The 22314-nt window shown below is 51.7% G+C and overlaps 1 protein-coding gene across 1 annotated transcript in view; it reads left to right on the plus strand.

Annotated features, from left to right (window-relative positions):
- Positions 1-439: 439 nt before the first annotated feature.
- LOC136993050 (olfactory receptor 14J1-like) overlaps positions 440-22314 on the plus strand; it is a gene marked incomplete at its 5' end in the record, with an annotated part of 76864 nt that continues 54989 nt past the window's right edge. The window contains 2 exons of the mRNA XM_067303069.1: positions 440-961; positions 1391-1587. Of these exons, the coding sequence (XP_067159170.1) occupies positions 440-961; positions 1391-1587 (719 nt within the window). The remainder of the gene's footprint in view (positions 962-1390; positions 1588-22314) is intronic.

Below are 22314 nucleotides of genomic sequence, written 5' to 3' on the forward strand. Positions count from 1 at the left end.
ATAGCACCGATCACGCACGCAGCGGTCATGCCTTGTACCTTGCTACTTATTTAGCAAAACTGTCTAGCCCTTAACCTTGGTTCCCACTGGCTTCTGCTAGTTTATCTGTACTTTCTCAGGATGTATCATTTCCAGCTGCACCAGTGTCCTTGGTGGACTACTTCAAAGCATGTAGCAGCGGCTATAGCCTGAGGCCTAAGGCTTCAGCAAATTTAGCTACTAATGCTAAGCAAGTTGTGCTAAGCAATTAATCCTAAACAGTGTTAGTTCCATACTCTATAACTCATATAGATTATTGTTCTGAAGCACCGCAAGGGCCCCAACAATTTCCTTCTCAGGATGTGCTGCACAAGTCTTTCTATTTGTCTTCTTGTTAGGAGGCGAATATTCTGTTCTCACAGTCATGGCCTATGATCGCTACATTGCCATCTGCAGACCCCTGCACTATGGGACCCTCATGGGCAGCAGAGCTTGTGTCAAAATGGCAGCAGCTGCCTGGGCCAGTGGTTTTATCAATGCTCTCCTGCACACTGCTAACACATTTTCCATACCACTCTGCCAAGGCAACACAGTGGACCAGTTCTTCTGTGAAATCCCCCAGATCCTCAAGCTCTCCTGCTCAGACTCCTACCTCAGGGAAGCTGGGGTTCTTATGTTTAGTGCCTGTGTAGCCTTTGGGTGTTTCATTTTCATTGTGCTGTCCTACGTGCAGATCTTCACTGCTGTGCTGAGGATCCCCTCTGAGCAGGGACGACACAAAGCCTTTTCCACATGCCTCCCTCACCTGGCTGTGCTCTCCCTCTTCATCAACACTGACCTGTTTGCCTACCTGAAGCCCCCCTCCATCTCCTCCCCAGCTCTGGATCTGCTGGTGGCTGTCCTTTACTCAGTGTTGCCTCCAACTCTGAACCCGCTCATCTACAGCATGAGGAACAAGGAGCTGAAAGATGCCCTGAGGAAAGTGATTTCATGGACATTTTTTGGCAGTGGTAAAATTGCCATTGCTCTCCACAAATGACTCCCCCTGCGTCCCATACCAGGACTGAGCTTTGTTCACTTTATTTTTGTCATGAGTATTATTACTATTACTAGTAGTACTTGTTATCAATGTTGCTGCACAAATGCTTGGGTTCATTCTACCTTTACTGAGACTGCTCTGTCTCACGTGGTGCCCACATAAAGTTGTGTCCAAACCTAGGTCAGAGCTGACTCCCCCACAGTATATCTGTATTAAAATATGTTCTTCCTGGTGTAGTGCCTGAAGGCTGCGCTTCCTTCAAAGCTGGTGGCAAGAATAGCCCCAAGGAATTGTACTCCAGAAGGGCCTACTGCACAGGACTGTCCATGGGTTCAGGAACAAAAAGCTCATAATCATGTAATGATCTTTTAGAGACCAAGGACTGGCTTTAGGACTCACCAGTCGGTGTCCTGCGACAGTGGAGGGGATGAATGGTCACTGATTTACATACCCACAGCTGTCCCACATATTAAGGCCCAGTGTCAGATGTCCATCCTTCTGGAGGGCAATCTGGAAGTGCCAGGAGAGCACAGGGCATCTCCTGGGACAGCAAGTGCCTGGCATGGGCGGTGAGTGGAACCTTACAAAGGGAGAGATCCTCCAAGGTGGAGTCACTTAAAGGTAAAGCACTAAACGCAGCGATCTAAAGGCAAAAGGGGACTCTGCAATCCCAGGAGAGGCAGTTGGGACCTAGCTGGTATGGGGAAGGGAGACTGGAGAGTGACATGTCACCCTCTGTGAAATACCAGGGGCAAGATCTAGAGGTGCACCTGGACACAACTAATAGCTTTGGAAATACTCCACAGCCCCTCCAAGCACTTACCACATCTGCAGACCCCTGGAGGGATTAGAGGCCGTGATGCACATTTGGTTGGATCTGCCTCCCACCCTGACCAGCACAGCCAGTGCAGAGTCACCCTGTGGTCCTGTGGCCCCCCAGCCTGCTCACTCTGCAGAACAGCACTGTCAGCTTGGTGCCCAGTGGGGAGAGCAGGGAAGGACGTGCAGAAATGGCCAGCGAGATCAGAGGAGGGACTGGGAGAGATGAGAAGGAAGTGGAACTGGCCTTGAAATTGTCTTGGAGAGAGAAATGCCAACTTTTAATCCAAGACAATGTTCAGAGTGTGGGTACATTAAAGCAAGCTCATGGTGCAGAGCCAGAAGTCCTTGTTGTCCTAGCTCTCCACATGGCCTCAGAAGCGGCTGAAGAAGGATGAATGCTCCCCACCCTCCCAGCTCCTAGTGCCATCATCCCTCCTGAAGGGATGCACCAAAAAGAAGGCTGGGACCCCTTGTGGGAGCTTGCGTTGAAGGAAGCAGGACCTGGGAGCCATATCAGTTTGCTGCTGTCCCTCACGCCCTGTCCCCAGCACATCTCCTTCACACAATCTATCTCCCCCACCCTGTGTGCTGGTCCTTACCCCAAAAGTCACCCCCAGACAAGACTCCATGTCCAGCTGGAGGACCGGATGTCCGGCTGTGAGCCCTGGGAGGATGAGCCCTCTGCTGGGTCCTCTGCAGGGCTGTCATGGAGCATGCAGAGGAGGTCCTGGGGCCATCTCCTGGGCCTGTAGACCATCCTCCTCCCATGGGGGCCCTCAAGCAGGGTGCCTCAGTGCAAAGATGCAGCCCAGCTTGTTGCTGCATGAACAGAGGGGAGAAACTGCCCCAGGAAACTCCTCCCAGACCCAGACCCAGACCCTCATACCAGCCATTTCCAGCAGTGGCCATTCCCCACAGTCCTGGTGAGATGTGATCTTTGAATGTGACCTGCTCTGTCTGCCTGCTGGCCGCAGCACCTGTATGGGGGTAATGGCCAGTCCTGCCTGGCCTCTCCCTTTGGGCTCAGATCCCAGCAGACCGTGGAGCATGGCCTTCTGCTAACCCCAGGAGCCAGAATCAGGACTGTGCAGGACCTGTGGACTGGTGGGAGGCTTCAGGAGGGCTTTGGGGAACAGAGCACTGAGGACTGTCATGGAGACCATGCCTGGAGGACATTTCCCCACCCCTGAATGTACCTTGTCCTGTGCAGTGTCAGTGCAGTGGGGCCATGGGGCCACATGGAGGGCAGCAGGGCTGAGTCAGCACAGGGACAGGAGGGAGATGGGAGCCATGACACCCCAGAAGCTCCCAACAATCATGGAGGGGACTCACTGCTGCTAGCAGGGTCGGGGGTTTCTCAGGGTCTGCAGGCACTGGCACCGCCTGCCAGGACTCCCAGACCCATCACAGATGGTCAGTGCCCAACACTGCAGTTCACAGAGCCCCCCCGTCCTGTTTCACCATCCTCTCTCAAGAGCACCACCGGGTGCATCACTCCCTGCTCAGGTGCGGAGAGTAGCTGCTGGAGGGCTTCTCTTCTCACGCCTGCTCCCCCAGTGCTACCCTGGCATTGGCTCACAGGCTCTGCCCTGGGTCATGTTATATCTCCATACACTCTACTCTGAGACCATGTAGGGATCTGCAGTGCATAGCTCTGCTTGCAGCTGGCCACCACAGACTGCCTGCGTGGTCCCAGGAGATCCCAGTAAGGCTGTGCTTGGAGGTGAGGCTGTGACTGTCCTCAGTCAAAGTAGATGGGATGGTCTGTCTGGGGACCAAGGGGAGGAAAGGACAAGAGACAACAAGGAGAAGAGGCAATAAAGCAAATTTCAAATGAGTTGAAGGAAAAAATAAAGAAATAACCATGGTAGCTGAGCAGCACTGGAGCAGGGGATGGGAGATCTATAAAAACTCTCCTGGAGAAAGCACCTACCAACCTGATCTAACTGTCAAATTAGCCCAGCTCAGAGCAGATCATGGTCCTGGAGATCTCTGGTGGTCCCTCCCAAACCAAATCCTCTAGGAGGAAAGGGCTGGAAGGCAGAGTTCTGGGCAGGGGACACTGTTGTGGGGTTGAGGCCTTGCTGACATTTGTACTGCCTGGTCAAGCCTGTCCTCAGAGTCACACAGTGAGCAAGTTCATCCTCAAAAGGAGTCTCTGCTCCATGGACAACAGGAATCAAACCAGTGCCGGCATGCTACAGAAACGTTCTCAGGAACATGCCAGGCATTCAGGCCCTTTGACTGCTGAGGTGTCCCCAGACCGGTGTTTTGCATGCTGGGTCTGAAGGGCTGAGAAATCTTTAGAGCCAGAGCAGATTGCAGTCGCATCTCGTGGACTCACAGGCTACAGGGCATCAGCAGGGCTGTAGCGGCTTCAGGGAGAGAATCAGTGCCCAGGGCATGAGCAGATCCCCCTCTGCCCTCCCCTCTCTCATCACACCCTGGAACAGAGATCGTGTTTCCCGTGTTGGCCCTCTCTGCTGGGCTGTATTCCCAGCTGGAGGTGACGCAGGCTCCACACTGGGGAAATGCAGCAGAGCCCAGTCTCATCTAGAGGAGCAGGGTCCCCTACCACACCTGCTGGGTGGCCAGGGCTGCAGGGGGCAGACACCACTCTGTTCCCGCACACCTCCTGCCTGGGGCTGCAGGGTGCCCAGCAACAAGGCAGGCATGCCTGGGGGTCTGGTGCCATTGAGGTGGTGGCCTTTGCACCAGCCTCTGTCTGTAAGGGACTCAGGAGCTTCTCCACCTCCATGTTAGTGGCAAAGTTCATGTCCCAGCTTCTTCTTTGTGGAGAGCTGAGCATTTCATTCTCGAGAGAAGGGGAAAAAGGAAAGCCTTTTGTCCATGGGATCACCCTGTCAACCCTCTACTGTCTTCTCCTTCTCTATCACCCCCAGAAGTCCTTTGGCAGGGGCATTCTTTGATTTCTGACCCTCTATCTGACCCTGCTTTGAGCAGCAGGTTGCACTACAGGCCTTCTGTGGTCCCTTCAACCTGAATTACTCTAAAAAGCCTATGACCTCAGGCCCCATTTCAAGCACAGAGCAAATGTCTCTGGGACAGGAGTCCTTTGTGCTTTCTGTGACCATCTAAAAGAAGGCAGGTGAATACTTCCTCCTCCCCGTTGAATGTAAGGGCAGCCTGGGAGGCACTGCCTCAGGCACATCTACATTACAACGGAAATTCCTTGCATCCACCTTTAACCACCTTAAAGGCCACTGCCTGGATCCCCTCAGTGGTGAGGGGAGAAATGCAGGCTTTTCTGCAATGTGATTTCTCTACCTCTGTAGTTTGTGCCTCCAAGTAGATGGTGCCATCCTCCCCTTGGTTTCTTGCCTGAAGCTCAGGCTGGATGGGGATGTGAATCTGGAGGTTGTCTGTCACTGCAGTGACCGTGAGATGGTGAAGTAGTAAAAGGAATAACACAGTCACTGCCCTGGACTGCAGGAGAGAGGATTTCATCTTGTTTGAGATGGAGCTAGGCAAGGCAAAGCTCAGCTGGAGCTGGAGCTAGGAATGGATGGGGAGGAAAATCTGAAGGACTTCTACAAGGATGTTGGCAGCACAAGGCAGGCAGCCAAGGAAAATGTGTTCTCCCTGCTCAGTGGGGCAGGGGACGTAGTGACAAAGAGAGGGGAAAGGCTGAGGAGCTCATTGCCTCTTCTACCTTGTCTTTTCCTGGTCTTGTCTACTGCCAGGCCTCCCTGTCTCCCAAGTCCTTTGGCAGCACCTGTGTTAGCAAAGCCTCACCCATGGCAGAGGATGATGCAGCTGGGGAGAACGCTTTCCCACTGGGCAAACACAAGTCCATGGGACCAGATGGGAAGCAACCCAGGGTGCAGGGAGAGGTGGCTGCAGTCACTGCAACGCTGCTCCCAATTGTCTGTGAAATGTCAGGGTAATCAGGGAGGATCCTGATGACTGGGAAAAGGCAGACATTGCAGCCATTTTCCAGAAGGGCAAGAGGGAGAATCTGGGGAACGACAGGCTGGTCATCTTCATCTCAGTTCCTGGGAAGGTGATGGAGCAAATCCTCCTGGAAACCATCTCCAAGCATATGAAGGAGAAGGTCTGGAAGAGGCAGCATGTGTTGACCAAGGGGAAATGGAAACCATGCCTGACCAACCTGATTGCCTTCTACTATCAGAGGAATACCTGCATGCACAAGGGGAAAGCAGGGGATTCTGTGAACCTTCACTTTAGCAAAGCCTTTGGCACAGTCCCCCAGAATCTCCTTACAGGCAAATTGTTGAGCTCTGCCCTGGATCAATGGACCAGAAGGCAGGTGGAAGATTGGCTGGGCCATCAGGCTGAAACACTGTCATCAGCGGTACAAGTTCCAAGTGGCAGCCAGTTCCTAGTGGCATCCCTCAGTGATCAACATGTGGGGCAGGACTGCTTAACATCTTTATGAATGGCCTGCACAGTGGATGGAGCACACTCTCAGCACCCTTGTGGACAATGCATAAGTGGGGGGAGGCCCTGGGCAACCTCATCTAGTTCCCTCTGCATTGACCAGGGCAGCTGGGACTAGGTGACGTCCAGAGGTCTGGTCCATCCTAAGTGCTGTGATTCAGTGTATCTTTCCCTGGAGAGTTCTGTAAAGAGAGAAGAGGCCGAGGAAGAAGGCCAGAGAGGCAGAAGAAGAGAGCTGAAACATGACAGTTTAAATACACCAGTTCCTGATAACAAAGTTTCTCCATTCCGAGTGTTGGTAGGAAATGTATTTTGATGAATAATGCGTGTGTGTTTATATATATATATTGATATCGATATATTCACTCGCATAGACAGGCTTCTTCCTGTAGTGCATGAACATGGTGCTGCCAATTCATAAGAAAGAAAAAATATATGGCAATGGTAAAAACTGTGTGAAGTTTTGGAAAAGAGGATTTCTTGTCAATTGTTGCAGTGAGTTATCTTTTGAGAAGATCTCAACTTATGACTAGGTTCTACTTTTGGGGCTTGATTCATTTGACCACAGAGAGAGGCTTTTGCTGCCTGAGATGCCCTGGGGTAGCTGTGTTGCCATATGGTGCTGGAAATTTTGGAGGCGGCTCCTGCAGGCCCTTAGCTTGTCATTAGGAAAGGTATCTCAAAACAACTCAGCTGAGACAACTTAGTTCCCTCCACAGATGAGAAAGGGAGACCTGGATTTGACAGAGACATCTGCACTGATGGGGTCAGGCCTGGAGTGAGATCAGCCTCCTCCTTGTTGTCAATGAGCTCCCTTCTTGCCCTGTTCTATGTGTCCTGCCTAGTTAAGAGATGGGAATTGGGGCTTCCAGACTGGGATATTTCCGCCTCTTGCAGATAGCCATCCTCTGATGAGACAATTTGTAATGCTGGAATCAGTCTTCCTTCAGTGTTTAGAGATGGCGCATTGGTGATTATTTTAGTCTACTTCAATGAACATGGTGAAAGAGTGGAAATCTTCAGGAAGGGTGTTAATGGCAGGAGAAGAAATATCGATCTTCCCTTGACCTTGTGTTTCCACTGCTCTATTAGGCTGTAGATGTAGTCTCAATGATCTCTCACATATTTCCACATGTCCTAATTAAATTAATCATTTCTAAAGTCATCTTTGCATCAGACTCTCTGGGCCTAGGCACTCCCCATAGTTTCTCAGGTTTCCTTTTCCCCTTGCATTTTATGCATTCAGGTACCTCTCAACTCTCCAGTTGCTGCTCTGAGCTGCTGGGGGTCTGAAGCTTGCCTCGTCTTTCAGCAGTCTCATCGTCTCTTTAGCCACCTCCTTTGTTGTGTTTTGGTCTATCCCTTCCAATCTATCTCTTGAAAACATTTCAAGGAAGGTTATGTCTTGTGGGCAGTGGACCTCACTGCAGGCAGCTTGGACTTGGCATACAGTCGAGGGGTGTCTTGTATCTTTTATTAAAATGTTCCAAATTTTATTCTTCTTTGTTTGCTCTTAAGACAAAACCTTCTGTGTCTGTCTGCAGCTAGTTCTCGAAGGAAAGCAGGTGGGAATTGGTGCACACGAGCTGTAACATTCAGCTACAGCCTTGAGTGGCAAAAGGTTGGATTTTCACAAGAGTGATGTGAAGTCCCCAGTGGCTGATGAGGGCAATGGCAGGGCTGGGGAGCTGGGCAGGAAGATTCTCCATACACGTCTCCTATCAGAAACACTGCTTTGCCTACATGCTCTGACTTCATTAGGAGACACTGTGGCTCAGTATGAATTGGGGAATGTGGGTATGACTTATTCTGAAAACAGAAGAATCAAGAAAGCTTAAGAAGCAGACATCTTTCATTTCAGGTGCTCATTGAAATCTGCCTAATTTCAATACACTGCTGCAAACTTTCCAATTAACCACACAAGAACTGACAAACTGAAGAAAATTATGGAAAGAAGCATGGCTCCTTAGCGGTATTTGCATTCTAATAACCCCTCCAGTGTATTTGGTGCTGAGCCCATCAACTTCAGATGCTGAGAGGAGGCTGAAGCAACTTCTGAGGGAGTTAAAGTAAGAAGCAAATCCTAAGTTTCTTGGAGCATTAATGGGTCTCACTGAGGGTCTATATCAACAAAGGCTCCCCAGGGGCTGATTAGAGCCGAAAGTTGGAGGCGCTGATTGCAGGTAGGCAAAGGCAATGTGAGGGTGGCTGTGATGCCAATTCAACCTCGATGTGTGTTATCAAGCAGAGTGACCAGGCTCTGACAGCCAGCCCCTGGGTAGGGTGATGCTTTCCATCCTGCATTGCTCAGGGCTCTTCCTGTGGGCAGTGTACGCGTGGGGTGCACAATGCCGAGTGCAGGACCGTGATAGGGCACTTCCTGGGCAACCAAGGGACAAGGAGGAAGCAAGGCCACAGTGCTTTAAGGAATGACATCTTCTTGTGGGCCTCTGTGTCAGAGGCACCAGCCATAGCCAAAAGGACAAAGACCTAGCTGTGCTGGGAGCTTTCAGCCTTGGCAGTGCCCTCAGCCATCTCCACCACAGGCTGTCCTATGCTTTCCCATGCCTGTGCCTGTTTCCCTGCAGACTGTACACACCCAAGCTGCTTCCCCACCTTGCTCTCACCCCACGATCTTCCCACTTCTCCTGATGTCTTCCTGTCCTCCCTTGCTTTTCCTTGAAACACAAAGGCAGGGGCTGATCACAGACTCCCTCTGGGTGACCTGTTGCACCTCAGCACTACGCTAGGAGTGACATTCTTTTGACCTGAAGTCCACTCTGACCCTCTCAAGATGCAGTTTGTGCATCTCCTTTGCATGCTGTTTCTCTATATAAGAAAAACTCCATCATCTCTGCAACCACCCTTCGAGCAGTTACAGGCTCCTATCCTACTGCCTCCACTTCAGCAGGCTAAAGAAGCCCAGGTCCCTCAACCTCTCCTTACGGATGGAGTTATTCCCACTGAGGCACAGGACTTGACACTTCTCTTGGAAATCTTCATGAGGTGTCTGTTGTCCGAATCACCTGAGTTTTTCAAGATCCTTCGCAACCAAAACTCCTCTGCGTCAAAAAAAAAAAAAACAAAAAAAAAACCCACCCACCAAACCAACCAACCAAACCAAACCAAAGCAGTGCCAATGAGTTAAGGGTGAGGAGGGGTGGGATGGGCTGTATGGGACAGGATCAGGGAGGTAAAAGAGACAGACTTGCGGGGGGGGGGGGGCGGGGGGAAAAAAAGGAAATTGAAAGTGAAGGAAAGGACTGATCAGGTCTATCTTGTTGATTCCTGCCACGAAGCCCTGCATCTGAATACTTCTGAGTGGAGGAGGACAAGAAAGCTGGCCTGCTTCCACTGTCACAGGGCACCTGCATGCTTTCCCTGACATCTACAAGTGAAGATTGAGAGTGGGAAGAACCATGGACTCCTTCAGGTGGAAGGGACCTCAGGAGGTCTCTAGCGCAATCTCCTTGCTCCCAGCAGCGTCAGCTCTGGGGTCAGGCCAGGTTGCTCTGGGCTTCAGCCAGTCTGGTCTTGGAAACCTCCAAGGCAGGACACTGCACAGCCTCTCTGGGCAACCACTTCCAATGCTTCACCATCCCTGTAGAGGAACAGCTTTTCCTTATCTCCTGCACGAACGTCTCATCTTCCAACTTATGCCCATTGTCTCTTGTCTTCCCACCGTGCACCCTGGTGGAGAGCCTGGCTCCATTTTCTTGAGGACCTCTTCATAGCCATTGGAAGGGTGCTATGAGATCCCTCCAAAGCCATCTCTTCTCCAAGCTGAACCAGCCCCATTTCCTCACAGAACAAGTGCTTCAGCTCCTCGACTACTGTGAGGGCCCTCGGCCAGACTCGCTCCCAGTTATCAACCTCTTTCTTGTTCTGGGAACCCAAACCTCGATGCAGTGTTCTAGATGGTGTCTAATGAATACTGACTAGAAGGTGATCACCATTTCCCTTAACCTCCTGCCTGTGCTCCTGCTCATACAGCCCACGATGCTTCTGGCCTTCTTTGCTGCCAGGGAACGCTGCTGGCTCATGTTCTGACTCCTGTCCCCCAGCACCCTCACGTCCTTTTCCACAGAGCTGCTCCCCAGGCCCTCAGGCCCCAGCATGTGACACTGTGGGGTGTTGGTTTATCGCAGGTGCAGGACCTGGCATTTGTCTTTGTTGAATTCTATGAGGTTGCTGACAGCCCATTCCTCCTGCCTGTCTAGGTCCCTCTCAGTGGCAGCCCTCAAGGATATGGCTGGGCCCCTCTGCAGTGTGGGGTCGTCAACAAGCATCTTGAGTATTGCCTCTTCCTTGTCACTAATACAGTTGTTGGACAGGACAAGTTCCTGGAGAAACCCTGTGGTACTCCACTTTTCTCTGGCCTCCAGGAGGAATACTACCCACTCACCACTGCTCTCTGAGCTGCTGGTCATCCAAACAGCTTTTTACCCATCCCTCTGTCTGCTCTTCTAGACTGTAACATTCTAACGTGCACGCAAGAATATTGTGGGAGACAGTGTCAAACACCTTGCTAAAGTCTAGGTAAAGGACACTTACTCTTCTCCATCCACAAATAGAGGTTTTTTTTAATGATAGAAGGCAATCAGGTTGGTTAGGCAGAATTTACCCTGGGTAAATCCATGCTAACTGTTCCCAGACACCTTCTTTTCCTTCATGTGCCCAGAAATGTGATCTGAGAGGGTTCATTCCATGACTCACTCCTCACCAAAGTGAGGCTGAACTGCCTGCAGCTCCCCAGGTTGCCCTTGTGGCCTCTATGGAAGATGGATCTAACAGTTGCCTTTCTCCTGCTATCCCATCCCTGATCCGTTCCTCCTTCTTTGAAATTTCCAGATACAAGAAAGCATCACCCACATCGGCCCATCTGGCAGCTATGTGAAGAAGTTGTCCTTGATGCCCTCCAGAAACTCCTGGCCTGCTTGCACTCTGCTGTTTGCCCTTCCAGTTCATGTCAGGGGGATTAATGTCCCCGTGAAAAGAAACAAGGCCTGTGATCCACAGACTTGCTCACGTTGCTTAAAGGAGACTGCATCCACCTGCTCACCCTGATTAGGTGGTCTGTAGCTGCCATCATGATGTCACCCCTACTGTGATGCTCACCCACAAGCACTCACCCAAACCCTTGCCTCTCCCATGGAAGAGCTCCACACATCCAAGCTGCCCCTTCACACAGAAGGCATCCTCCCTCCTCATCTTCTCTGACAGTCTCTCCTGAAGAGAGTGTACCCCACAAGCACAGCTCTCCAATCATATGAGTGATCCCACCACATATCAGTCATTCCAATGATGTTTTCAGACCTGTGAAAGCTTGTACATCTCCATCTGCTCCTGCTTCTCCCCCAGGCTGCATACATTTGCATGTATTAGGTTTGCAGAGCACCAGCTGTGCACAGAGAGCAGACTGGTTGTGGTGAAACCTGTTACCAAGAGACAAAGACACTGTGTGTGCAATGGCCCCACTTCAGAGCAGAGCCATGCTGGCATAGATAGCAGGTGGCAATGTAATGGTGCAAGGAGGTTCTCAATAAGAGGGCAAAGACCTGCAGTGCCCAAGGCCAGGCAGAACCAGAGCTGGGCTGTGCAGGAATGCCAGGAGAGCGGTTGGCTGCATGAGCTGATTTGTAGCACCATGGGGCCTGTGACAGAGGTGAAGCGATATCCAGGCAGGACAAGGTGCCACTGAAGACGTCCCTGGGCCTGTGCAGCCTGTGATCCAGGCACCCTGAGGTCATCATTAGCCCAGTCCCTGTTCATATCATCTGGTGGTGAGAAGAGGTTCAGTCAGAGAAGAGCAAGAAGTGTTTGAGAGTGCAGAGACTAGAGTGGAGACCCTGGTGTGATGTGCCTCCCATTTATGCAGCACGCTTGAATGCAGTCGGGATGGACTTTGCCTAAAGGCAGTGGTGGGATTCAGTTGTTTGGGCACAGGTGGGAAAGCCTGAGATAACCTGTGTTGTCTGCCCAGCAACCACTCCAAAGGGGCATGGTTTTCCCATAGGTTCCATCCATGTGGTTGTGGTAGAAACCCCAGGCATCTGACATGGCCCTGCCAGCCTGTTTCTATGTCATTACATCAAGTGTGTGCACTGAATTACATTAGCAGTTTGCACTGTAGGCATCTCCATGTGTCTCAGCATCATAGTGAGGGGTGCTCTAACAGTAGTGGGCATCTAGTGTCATTTGAGATGGCCAAGGAAATTCTCCAGCTGACCCCCACCTCATGCTCTAGAAGGATGTGTGTCTCCCAGTTGCTCCATGAGAACAAGCAGACACTGGCACGTGCCTGGGACCACCTCTGTCTCTTCCAATGTCACCAGGTGTTTGTGTGTGAGCAACTGACTCCCACCCTTCATCTCAGGTGATTACAATGGGAGCTTAGACAAGGAGCTCCCATGCAGACATCTGTGTGGTGCACACTTCAGCTTGGGCAAAAGGAATCCCACCTGCTGTGTGTTTGTGGAGTTCACAGGAGTTAGCTGAATGCCACTGCATTCCAGGGGCTTCTAAATGGGCTTGAGATGCCCAGACTGACTCATCTGAATCAGCACCTGAACCAGGTGTCAATCCTTTCTTTTTCCTTTCTATGTGTCCTGTCTAGGTAAGAGATGGGCATCGGAGCTTCCAGAGTGGGACATTTCCACCTCCTGCAGATAGCCACCCTCTGATGAAACAATCTGTAATGCTGGAATCGGTCTTCCTTCAGTGCTTAGAGAGGGACCATCAGTGATTATTTTAGTTTATTGGAGTGAACATTTCCCAGGAGGAGGGAACACAAGGGACAGAGAAATTCATGAGCTCAGCTGGGCCTCTGCTCCTGAGTGGGGCCAAGCTCTGGGGATGGAGGGAGCTCATGGTAACTGGGCAGCACTGCCCAGAGACAGCTGTGTGCAGGAGCAGCTCCTCTGCAAAGAGCAGTAGGGCTCTGGGCACTGCCTGCTGCTGCTGACATGAGAGGAGAGAAGGCAGAGAGAAGTGCAAGGCAGTGTGGAGTGGGAGGAGAGAGGAGAGCTCCTTGTGGGAGAAATCTTCACAGCCCCTGACATGGTAAGTCTCTGGCTGCAGGGCAATGCTACTGAAGGGGCTTCCTGGAGGGGTCTTCTGAACCCCTCCCATCCCATAACTGGTAGGCTTTTTAAGGATCGCTCTGCTGGCACATCCAGTGCATAGGCAGAGGAGGAGATGCTTCAGAGCAGGGATTCCCTACCAAACTGTCAGAGGGACAGGGTGTGCAGCTCCATTCTGCCAGGGGTGGCTTTCGGGGTGTGAAGCCAGGGAGCACACCTAGGTCTGTGCAGGGCTGTGATTCAGAACAGTGTCCCTGCACCTCAGCTTGCTGTGAGCCCGGGGCAGTGACTGTGCTGTCTGCGAGGATGAGCCCTTAGCCTGCCCAGGGAGCTCCCCACAGCACTGTAGGGAGAAACTCTGGGTGAGAGGAGCGACCCTCGGCAGGGCAGGTTCATTCTCCTGTTGAGAGGGTGCTGCGTGGGTCAGGCCTGCTCACAGCTGTAGCTCATGCGCAGGATATGTGCAAGGGGTCTTTTCAAAAGGAGATCAAGAGAAAGGCCACTTGAAAGGGAAGGAGCTTTCCTTCAGGTATCTGCACTTTCAGTTTCCTAATTTTGGCAGGGAGAATGAAGGAACAAGTTTTCTGTTTTGTCAAGGAAGTGGGACTCCTAAACCTTCACTCTGAGAGATTAATAGGTCAGTGGGAAAGCTCAGGAAGCCATTTCATCCCCAATTTCACCAGCAGACAGCATCAACATCACCATTGTGGCCTCATAGGAGTTTACGTGACCTGTTCCATAGGATGTGTATGCACAGAGATGCCCCTGGACAGTGCCCTGATCCAGGAGGTTTCTGCAGGGCAGAGCTGAGCACCAAGCAGGTGGGATGGGGTCTGTGAGCACTGAGTGGGAGAAGATGTTGGAACAGAGAAAGAGCTGGCAGCAGGGACAGCTCCAGGCAGCAGGGATGGGCAGGGAATGAGAGGGAACCGCAGGGCATGAGCCGCCTCCTCTGCAGCCAGACCTCTGGCAGAGGAGAGGGGCATCTGCTCTGCTATGGGCCCATTTCATGCTGTCTGACAAAGGGACTGAGAGTGTCTGCCCTGCGATGTCACTGCCTGTGAGGTGGCATGCCTAGCTGGTAAGGTGAAGGCTTTCCTGAGTTCCCTTCTGTTTCTCTCTTCTTGCCTCCCTTGGCAGCAGGATCATGGTGCTGCTTCTTGTTTACCCTCCTGTCCGTGCTGCTCCTGTTCTTGTTCTTGGGCTCTCCGGTGTGGGAAGTGTCAGCTTCAGTTCAGACATGGATGCTACAAGTTGTGCGGCAGAGGGATCTGCATGGGAATGACATTGCCCCAGCCCCCTTCTAACCTGTGGAGCTCCAGGAAATGCAGTCTGTGGGGCTGGGAAATGAGCGTATTCTCCTGAAAGGAGAGCCTATCTTCAGTCCTAAGGTTCCTTTGACCGTTTCCCTGTGGTGTCCTTCCAGGCTGCATGCTGCCCTCTAGAAAGGCACTGCTGTCTCATAGCACCTCTGTGATATCTGAGAGCCCCATGAGGAAGGTGCAGAGATGCTGAGAGTATGGAGATGGTGGTGGGAGGATGTAAGTGGGCATCTGAAAAGAGCGCTGTGTGTCCTTGTCTAGAAGGAGAGTGTGGAGAGCTCCCTCAGGTGCCCAGAGAAAGGGTGAGAAGTTTGGAGATGTGCACTTTGAAACTGGACTCGTGTGCTCTCAGTGGGGGCTGTTTTTTTCTAGGGCAACATATATGAGTGTGATCATCCTCCAGCTGAAAGAGTTGCAAGCACCGGCCAGCTGGGAGTGAGACTAATAGAGCAGCTGGCCTCGCTCTGCAAGAATGACAGTGGATGCTTTTCTCTCATGACACAGTAGAAATGCCAAGGATTTCTACTTTGGAGGAACACTCCCCAGGGGTGACAAGAACATCTGAAAGAAAATAAAAAAATCCCTGAAACTGTTCCTCAAACCTCATTCTTTAGAATTCACAGTGAAGATGCTGAAAAGCCATTTTATGATGAGTGGATTTCACCTGACAGAAATTGTGTGAATGTCAGAGCTGGTCACCCCCATTCCCCTTTGCAGAGTACTTTACAGCAGGACTGACTGCTCTGGAGCCCATGGGCAGAGGCCCCTGTTCCTCACAGCACACTCAGCCAGGGGAAAGTGGAGCTCAAGCAAGGGAACTTTCCTCCAAAAGGTCCTCTCAGTAAAGGGAGAGGCAATGTGAGGGCTTGTATGAGAACTACTAACTTCTCAATGTCTTTTCTTCTTTGCACAGTCCCCCATGCCCGGAGATAGCAAAATGTCCAACAGCAGCTCCCTCAATGAGTTCCTCCTCCTGGCATTTGCAGACACACGGGAGCTGCAGCTCTTGCACTTCTCACTCTTCCTGGGCATCTACCTGGCTGCCCTCCTGGGCAACGGCCTCATCATCACAGCTGTAGCTTGTGACCACCACCTCCACACCCCCATGTACTTCTTCCTCCTCAACCTCTCCTTCCTCGACCTTGGCAACATCTCCACCACTGTCCCCAAATCCATGGCCAATTCCCTGAAGGACACCAGGGCCATTTCCTACTCAGGATGTGCTGCTCAAGTCTTTCTGTTTGTCTTCCTGATTTCAGCAGAGTTTTATCTCCTCACTGTCATGGCCTATGACCGCTTTGTTGCCATCTGCAGACCCCTGCACTATGGGACCCTCATGAGCAGCAGAGCTTGTGTCAGAATGGCAGCAGCTGCCTGGGCCAGCGGTTTTCTCCATTCTGTGCTGCATACTGCTAACACATTTTCCATTCCACTCTGCCAAGGCAACACATTGGACCAGTTCTTCTGTGAAATCCCCCAGATCCTCAAGCTCTCCTGCTCAGACTCCTACTTCAGCGAAGTTGGGCTCATTGTGGTTGGTTCCTGTGTAGCCTTTGGGTGCTTTGTTTTCATTGTGCTGTCCTACGTACAGATCTTTGCTGTTGTGCTGAGAATCCCTTCTGAGCAGGGTCGTCACAAAGCCTTTTCCATGTGCATTCCTCACCTGGCCGTGTTCTCCCTGTTTGTCAGCACTGACATGTTTGCCTACCTGAAGCCCCCTTCCCTCTCCTCCCCAACTCTGGATCTGGTGCTGGCTGTTATGTACGCGGTGGTGCCTCCAGCAATGAACCCCCTCATCTACAGCATGAGGAACAAGGAGCTGAAAGATGCCCTAAGGAAAGTGATTTCATGGACATTTTTCAGCAGAGGTAACATTGCCATTGTTCTCCACAAATGACTCCCCCTGTGTCCCATACAAGGACTGAGCTTTGTTTGGTCACATTATTTTTATTATTACTAGTATTACTGTTATTATTATTTGTCACCATGTTGCTACACAAATGCTTGGATTCATTCCATCTTCCCTGAGACTGCTCCGTCCCACCTGGTGTCCATATAAAGTTATGTCTAGCACTGGGTCAGAGCTGACTCCCTCACAGTATCTCTGTAATAAAGTAGGTTCTACCCAGTGAAGTGCTTGAAGGCTGGCTCTTCCTCCAAAGCTGCTGTCCCTCATGCCTTGACCCAAGCACATTTCCTTGAGACTATCCCATCCACCGTGCGTGGTGGTCCTTACCCCAAAAGTCACCCCCACACAAGGGTCCATGCTCAGCTGGAGGACTGGATGTCCAGCTGTGAGCCCTGGGAGGACGAGGCCTCTGCTGGGTCCTCTGCAGGGCTGTCAGGGAGCATGCAGAAGAGGTCCTGGGGCCCCCTACTGGGTCTGTAGACCATCCTTCTCCCATTGGGGTCCCTGAAGCAGAGTGCCTCAGTGCAAAGATCTGGTCCAGCTTGTTGCGGCATAAATGGAGAAGAGAAACTGCCCCAGGAATCTCCTCACACACCCAGACCCTCATACCAGTCATTTCCAGCACTGGCCATTCCCTGTGGTCCTGGAGAGGGGTGATCTCTGAATGTGACCCGCTCCGTCTACCTGCTGGCCTCAGCATGTGTGTGGGGGCAATGGCCACCCTGCATGGCCTCTCTGTGGGCTCAGACCTCATCAAACCCCAGAGCATGGCCTTCTGCTGATCCCGGTAGAAAGGTTTAGGACTGGGCAGGGTCTGGGGACTGGTGCGAGGCCGTCAGGCAGGAGAGCTGAGGGAGACAGGGCACCAAGGACTATCATAGGGACTATGTTAGGGGAATGTTTCCCCATCCCAGAACACACCCTGTCCTGTGTGATGCCTATACAGTGGGGCCGTGGGGCCACGTGCAGGGCAGCAGGGCTGGGCCGGTGGAGGGATGAGACACGGATGGGAGCCATGACACTCCAGAAGCTCCTGGCAGTCATGGAGGGGACTCACTGCTGCTAGCAGGATCGGGGGGTTTCTCAAGGTCTACAGCCACCAGCACCACCTGTCAGGACTCCCAGACCCAGCACAGATGGTTGGTACCCAGCACTGCAGCTCACAATGCCCCCCATCCTGTGTCACTGTCCTCTCTCTGGGGCACTGCCGGGTGCATCACTCCCTGCCCAGGTGTGGAGAGGAGCTGCTGGAGGTCTTCTCTTCTCATGCCAGCTTCCCTTGGCTCTGCCCTGGCATTGGCCCACAGGCTCTGCCCTCGGTCATGTTATGTTTCTATACATTCTCATCTGAGACTACATAGGGACCTGCAGTGCCTAGCTCTGCTTGCAGCTGGCCACCACAGACTGCCTGCGTGGTCCCAGGAGATCCCAGTAAGGCTGTGCTTGGAGGTGAGGCTGTGATTGTCCTCAGTCAAAGTAGATGGGATGGTCTGTCTGGGGACCAAGTGGAGGAAACGACAAGAGAAAGCAAGGAGAAGATGCAGTAAAGGAAATTCCACATGAGATTAAGGAAAAAAATAAAGAATACCCATGGTATTGAGTAGCACTGCGGCAGGGGATGGGAGATCTTAATAAACTCTCCTGGAGAAAGCACCTACCAACCTGATCTAACTGTCAAATTAGCCCATCTCAGAGCAGATCATGCTCCTGGAGATCTCTGGTGGTCCCTCCCAACCCAAATCCTCTAGGAGGAAAGGGCTGGAAGGCAGAGTTCTGGGCAGGGGACACTGTTGTGGGGTTGAGGCCTTGCTGGCATTTGGACTGCCTGGTCAAGCCTGTCCTCAGAGTGAAACAGTGAGCGAGTTCATCCTCAAAAATGAACCAGTGCTGGGAGAGAGCAGAAGTGTTCTCAGGAACACACCAGGCATTCAAGAGCTTCGACTACTGGGGTGTCCTCAGACCAGTGCTTTACATCCAGGGTCTTAAGGGCTGAGAAATCTTCAGAGCCAGAGCAGACTGGAGTCCCGTCACCCAGACTCACAGCTTACAGGGCATCAGCAGAGCTGTACTGGCTGCAGGGAGGGAATCACTGCCCAGGGCATGAGCAGATTCCCCTCTGCCCTCCCCTCTCTCTTCACAACCTGGAACAGAGATTGTGTTTCCCGTGTTGGCCCTCCCTGCCGGGCTGTATTCCCAGCTGGAAGGGACGCAGGCTTCACACTGGGGAAATGCAGGAGAGCCCGGTCTCATCTAGAGGAGCAGGATCCCACCACACCTGCTGGGTGGCCAGGAATGCAGGCTGCAGACACCACTCTGTTCCCCACACACCTCCTGCCTGGGGCTGCAGGGTGCCCAGCAACAAGGCAGGCATGCCTGGGGGTGTGGTGCCATTGGGGTGGTGGTCTTTGGAGCAGGCTCTGTCTGTAAGGGACTCAGGATCTTCTCCACCTCCATGTTAGTGGCAAAGTTTGTGTCCCAGCTTCTTCCCTCTGGAGAGCTGAGGATTTAATTCTTGGGAGAAGGGGAAAAAAGAAACCTTTTTGTCCATGGGATCACCCCCGTCAACCCTCTACTGCCTTCTTCTCTATCAGGGTGGGGTGGGGAATTTAGATTGTAAGGGTATAATTGCCCAGGGATTTCTTTGTTCGGGGTGCCTCTTCGGGGGCACCCAGCTCGAGCTGTAATTACCGCACGTGTATCATTAAATTTTATTTCTCTCCAATCTGACTTCGAAATTCTGCCTCAGTGGGAACCTAGGGTTGGACGCTGTTATGGTGGCCGGTGAACCTAATTTTCCATAACAACCCGATCCTCCTCTACAAAGGGAAAGTCTTCCTTTCTCTAGACTTTCTCTCTTGTCTCCAGGGCAAGTCTAGAAGAGTAGACAACCAGATGGGTAAAAAGCTGCTTGGATGACCAGAGGCTCAGAGGGCAGTGGTCAATGGGTAGTACTCTTCCTGGAGGCCAGGGAGAAGTGGAGCACCACAGGGTCTCTCCAGGAACTTGTCCTATTTATCATCTGTATCAGTAACACGGAGGAGGCAACACTCATCATGCCTGTAGATAAGGGCTGCCATTCAGAGGGACCTAGAGAGGCAGGAGGAATGGGCTGTCAGCAACCTCATGGAATTCAACAAGGACAAATGCCACATCTTGCACCTGCCATAAACCAACACCCCACAGTGTTACAGGCTGGGGCCTTATTGCCTGGGGAGCAGCTCTGTGGAAAAGGACGTGAGGGTGCTGGGGGACAGGAGTCAGAACACGAACCAGCAGCATTCCTTGGCAGCAAAGAAGGCCAGAAGCATCGTGGGCTGTATGAGCAGGAGCACAGGCAGGAGGTTGAGGGAAATGGTGATTGCCTTCTAGTCAGTATTCATTAGACACCATCTAGAACCCTGCATCCAGGTTTGGGTTCCCAGAACAAGACAGAGGTTGATAACTGGGAGTGAGTCTGGCCCAGGACCCTCACAACAGTCAGGGAGCTGGAGCACTTGCTTTGTGAGGAATCATTGGAACTTGTTGTCCAGACAGTGCTGTACAGTCTCCTCATTTGGAGGCTGCCAAGACCAGACTCGATGAAGCCCAGAGCAATCTGTTCTGACCCCAGAGCTGACACTGCTGTGAGCAAGGAGATTGGGCTAGAGACCTCCTGAGGTCCCTTCCTCCCTGAAGGAGTCCATCATTCTTCCCACTCACCATCTTCTCTTGTGGATGTCAGGGAAAGCATGCAGGTGCCCTGTGACAGTGGAAGCAGGCCAGCTTTCTTGTCCTCCTGCAGTCAGAATTCTTCAGATGCAGGGCTTCTTGGCAGGAATCCTCAAGGCAGCCCTTATCAGTCCTTGGCTTCCCTTTTAATTTCCTTGTTTTTTTTCTTCCACCCCTCCTAAGTCTGTCTCTTTTACCATTCTGATCCCGTCCCATACAGCTCACCCTTAATTCATTGGTGCTGGTTTGTCTGTTTTCTTTTGTTTTGTTTTACTTTGACACAGAGGAGCTTCAGTCCCGAAGGAACTTGAGAAATTCGGGTGAGTTGGACAACAAATATCTCTTGAAGATTTACAAGAGAAGTGTTAATTCCTGTGCCTAGGTGGGAATAACCGCATCCATGAGAAGAGGTTGAGGGACCTGGCTTTCTTTAGCCAGGAGGCAAAGGGCAGTAGACTATTAGCCGGTGACTGCTCGAAGGGTGGTTTCAGAGATGATGGAGCTTTTCTTGGCAGTGGGAAAAAGCATGAGAAGGGGAAAGATCCACAAGCTGCATCTTGAAAGGTTCAAACTGGACTTCAGGTCAAAAGAATGTCACTCATAGGGCAGTGCTGAGGTGCAACAGGTCACCCAGAGGGAGTCTGTTATCAGCCCCTGCCTTTGTGTTTCAAGAAAAAGCAAGGGAGGACAGGAAGACATCAGGAGAGGTGGGGAGATCCCAGGGTGAGAGCAAGGTGGGGAAGCAGCTTGGGTGTGTACAGGCTGCAGGGAAACAGGCAGAGGTGTGGGAAAGCAGAGGACAGCCTGTGGTAGAGATGGCCAAGGGCACTGCCAAGGCTCAAAGCTCCCAACACAGCTAGATCTTTGTCCTTCTGGCTACGGCTGGTGTCTCTGACACTGAGGCCCACGAGAAGATGCCATTCCTTAAAGCACTGTGGTCTTGTTGTCTTCTTGTCCCTTGAGAGCCCAGGACGTGCCATATCATGGTCCTGAACTTAGCATTGTGCACCCAAACCCACACACTGGCCCCAGGAAGAGCCCTGAGCAATGCGTGATGGAAAGCATCACCCTTCCCAGGGGATGGCTCTCAGTGCCTGGTCACTCTGCTTGATAACACACATGAAGGTTGACTTAGCCTCAGAGCCACCCTCACATTGCCTTTGCCTACCTGCAATCAGGGCCTCCAACTTTCAGCTCTAATCAGCCCCTGGGGAGTCTTTCTTGGTAATGGGCGTCACTGGGATCCCTTTCTTCTGACTTTAACTTCTTGAGAAGTTGCTTCAGCCTCCTCTCAGCATCTGAAGTTCATGGGCTCAGCACCAAATACACTGGAGGGGTCATTAGAATGCAAAAATCCCTAAGAGCCATGCCTCTTTCCATAATTTTCTTCAGTTCATCAATTCTTGTGTGGTTAATTGGAAAGTTTGCAGCAGTGTATTGAGATTAGGCAGATTTCAATGAGCACCTGAAAAGAAAGATGTCTGCTTCTTAAGCTTTCTTGATTCTTCAGTTTTCAGAATAAGTCACACCAACATTCTCCAATTCATACTGACCCACAATGTCTCCTAATGAAGTCTGGACATGTAGGCAAAGCAATATATTTGATAGGAGACGTGTATGGAGAATCTTCCTGCCCAGCTCCCCAGCCCTGCCATTGCCCTCATCAGCCACTGGGGACTTCACATCACTCTTGTGAAAATCCAACCTTTTGCCACTCAAGGCTGTAGCTGAATGGTACAGCTCATGTGCACCAATTCCCACCTGCTTTCCTTAGAGAACTAGCTGCAGACACACGCAGAAGGGTTTTTCTTAAAAGCAAACAAACAAAACTAAAATTTGGAACACTTTAATAAAAGATACAAGACACTCCTCAACTGTATGTCAAGTCCAAGCTGCCTGCAGTGAGGTCCACTGCCCACAAGACATAACCTTCCTTGAAATGTTTTCCACAGATAGACTGGAAGGGATAGACCAAAGCACAACAAAGGAGCTGGCTAAAGAGACAAGGAGGCTGCTGAAAGATGAGGCAAG

The sequence above is a fragment of the Apteryx mantelli genome, chromosome 11 (genome assembly GCF_036417845.1).
Source record: "Apteryx mantelli isolate bAptMan1 chromosome 11, bAptMan1.hap1, whole genome shotgun sequence".
Lineage (NCBI taxonomy): Eukaryota > Metazoa > Chordata > Aves > Apterygiformes > Apterygidae > Apteryx > Apteryx mantelli.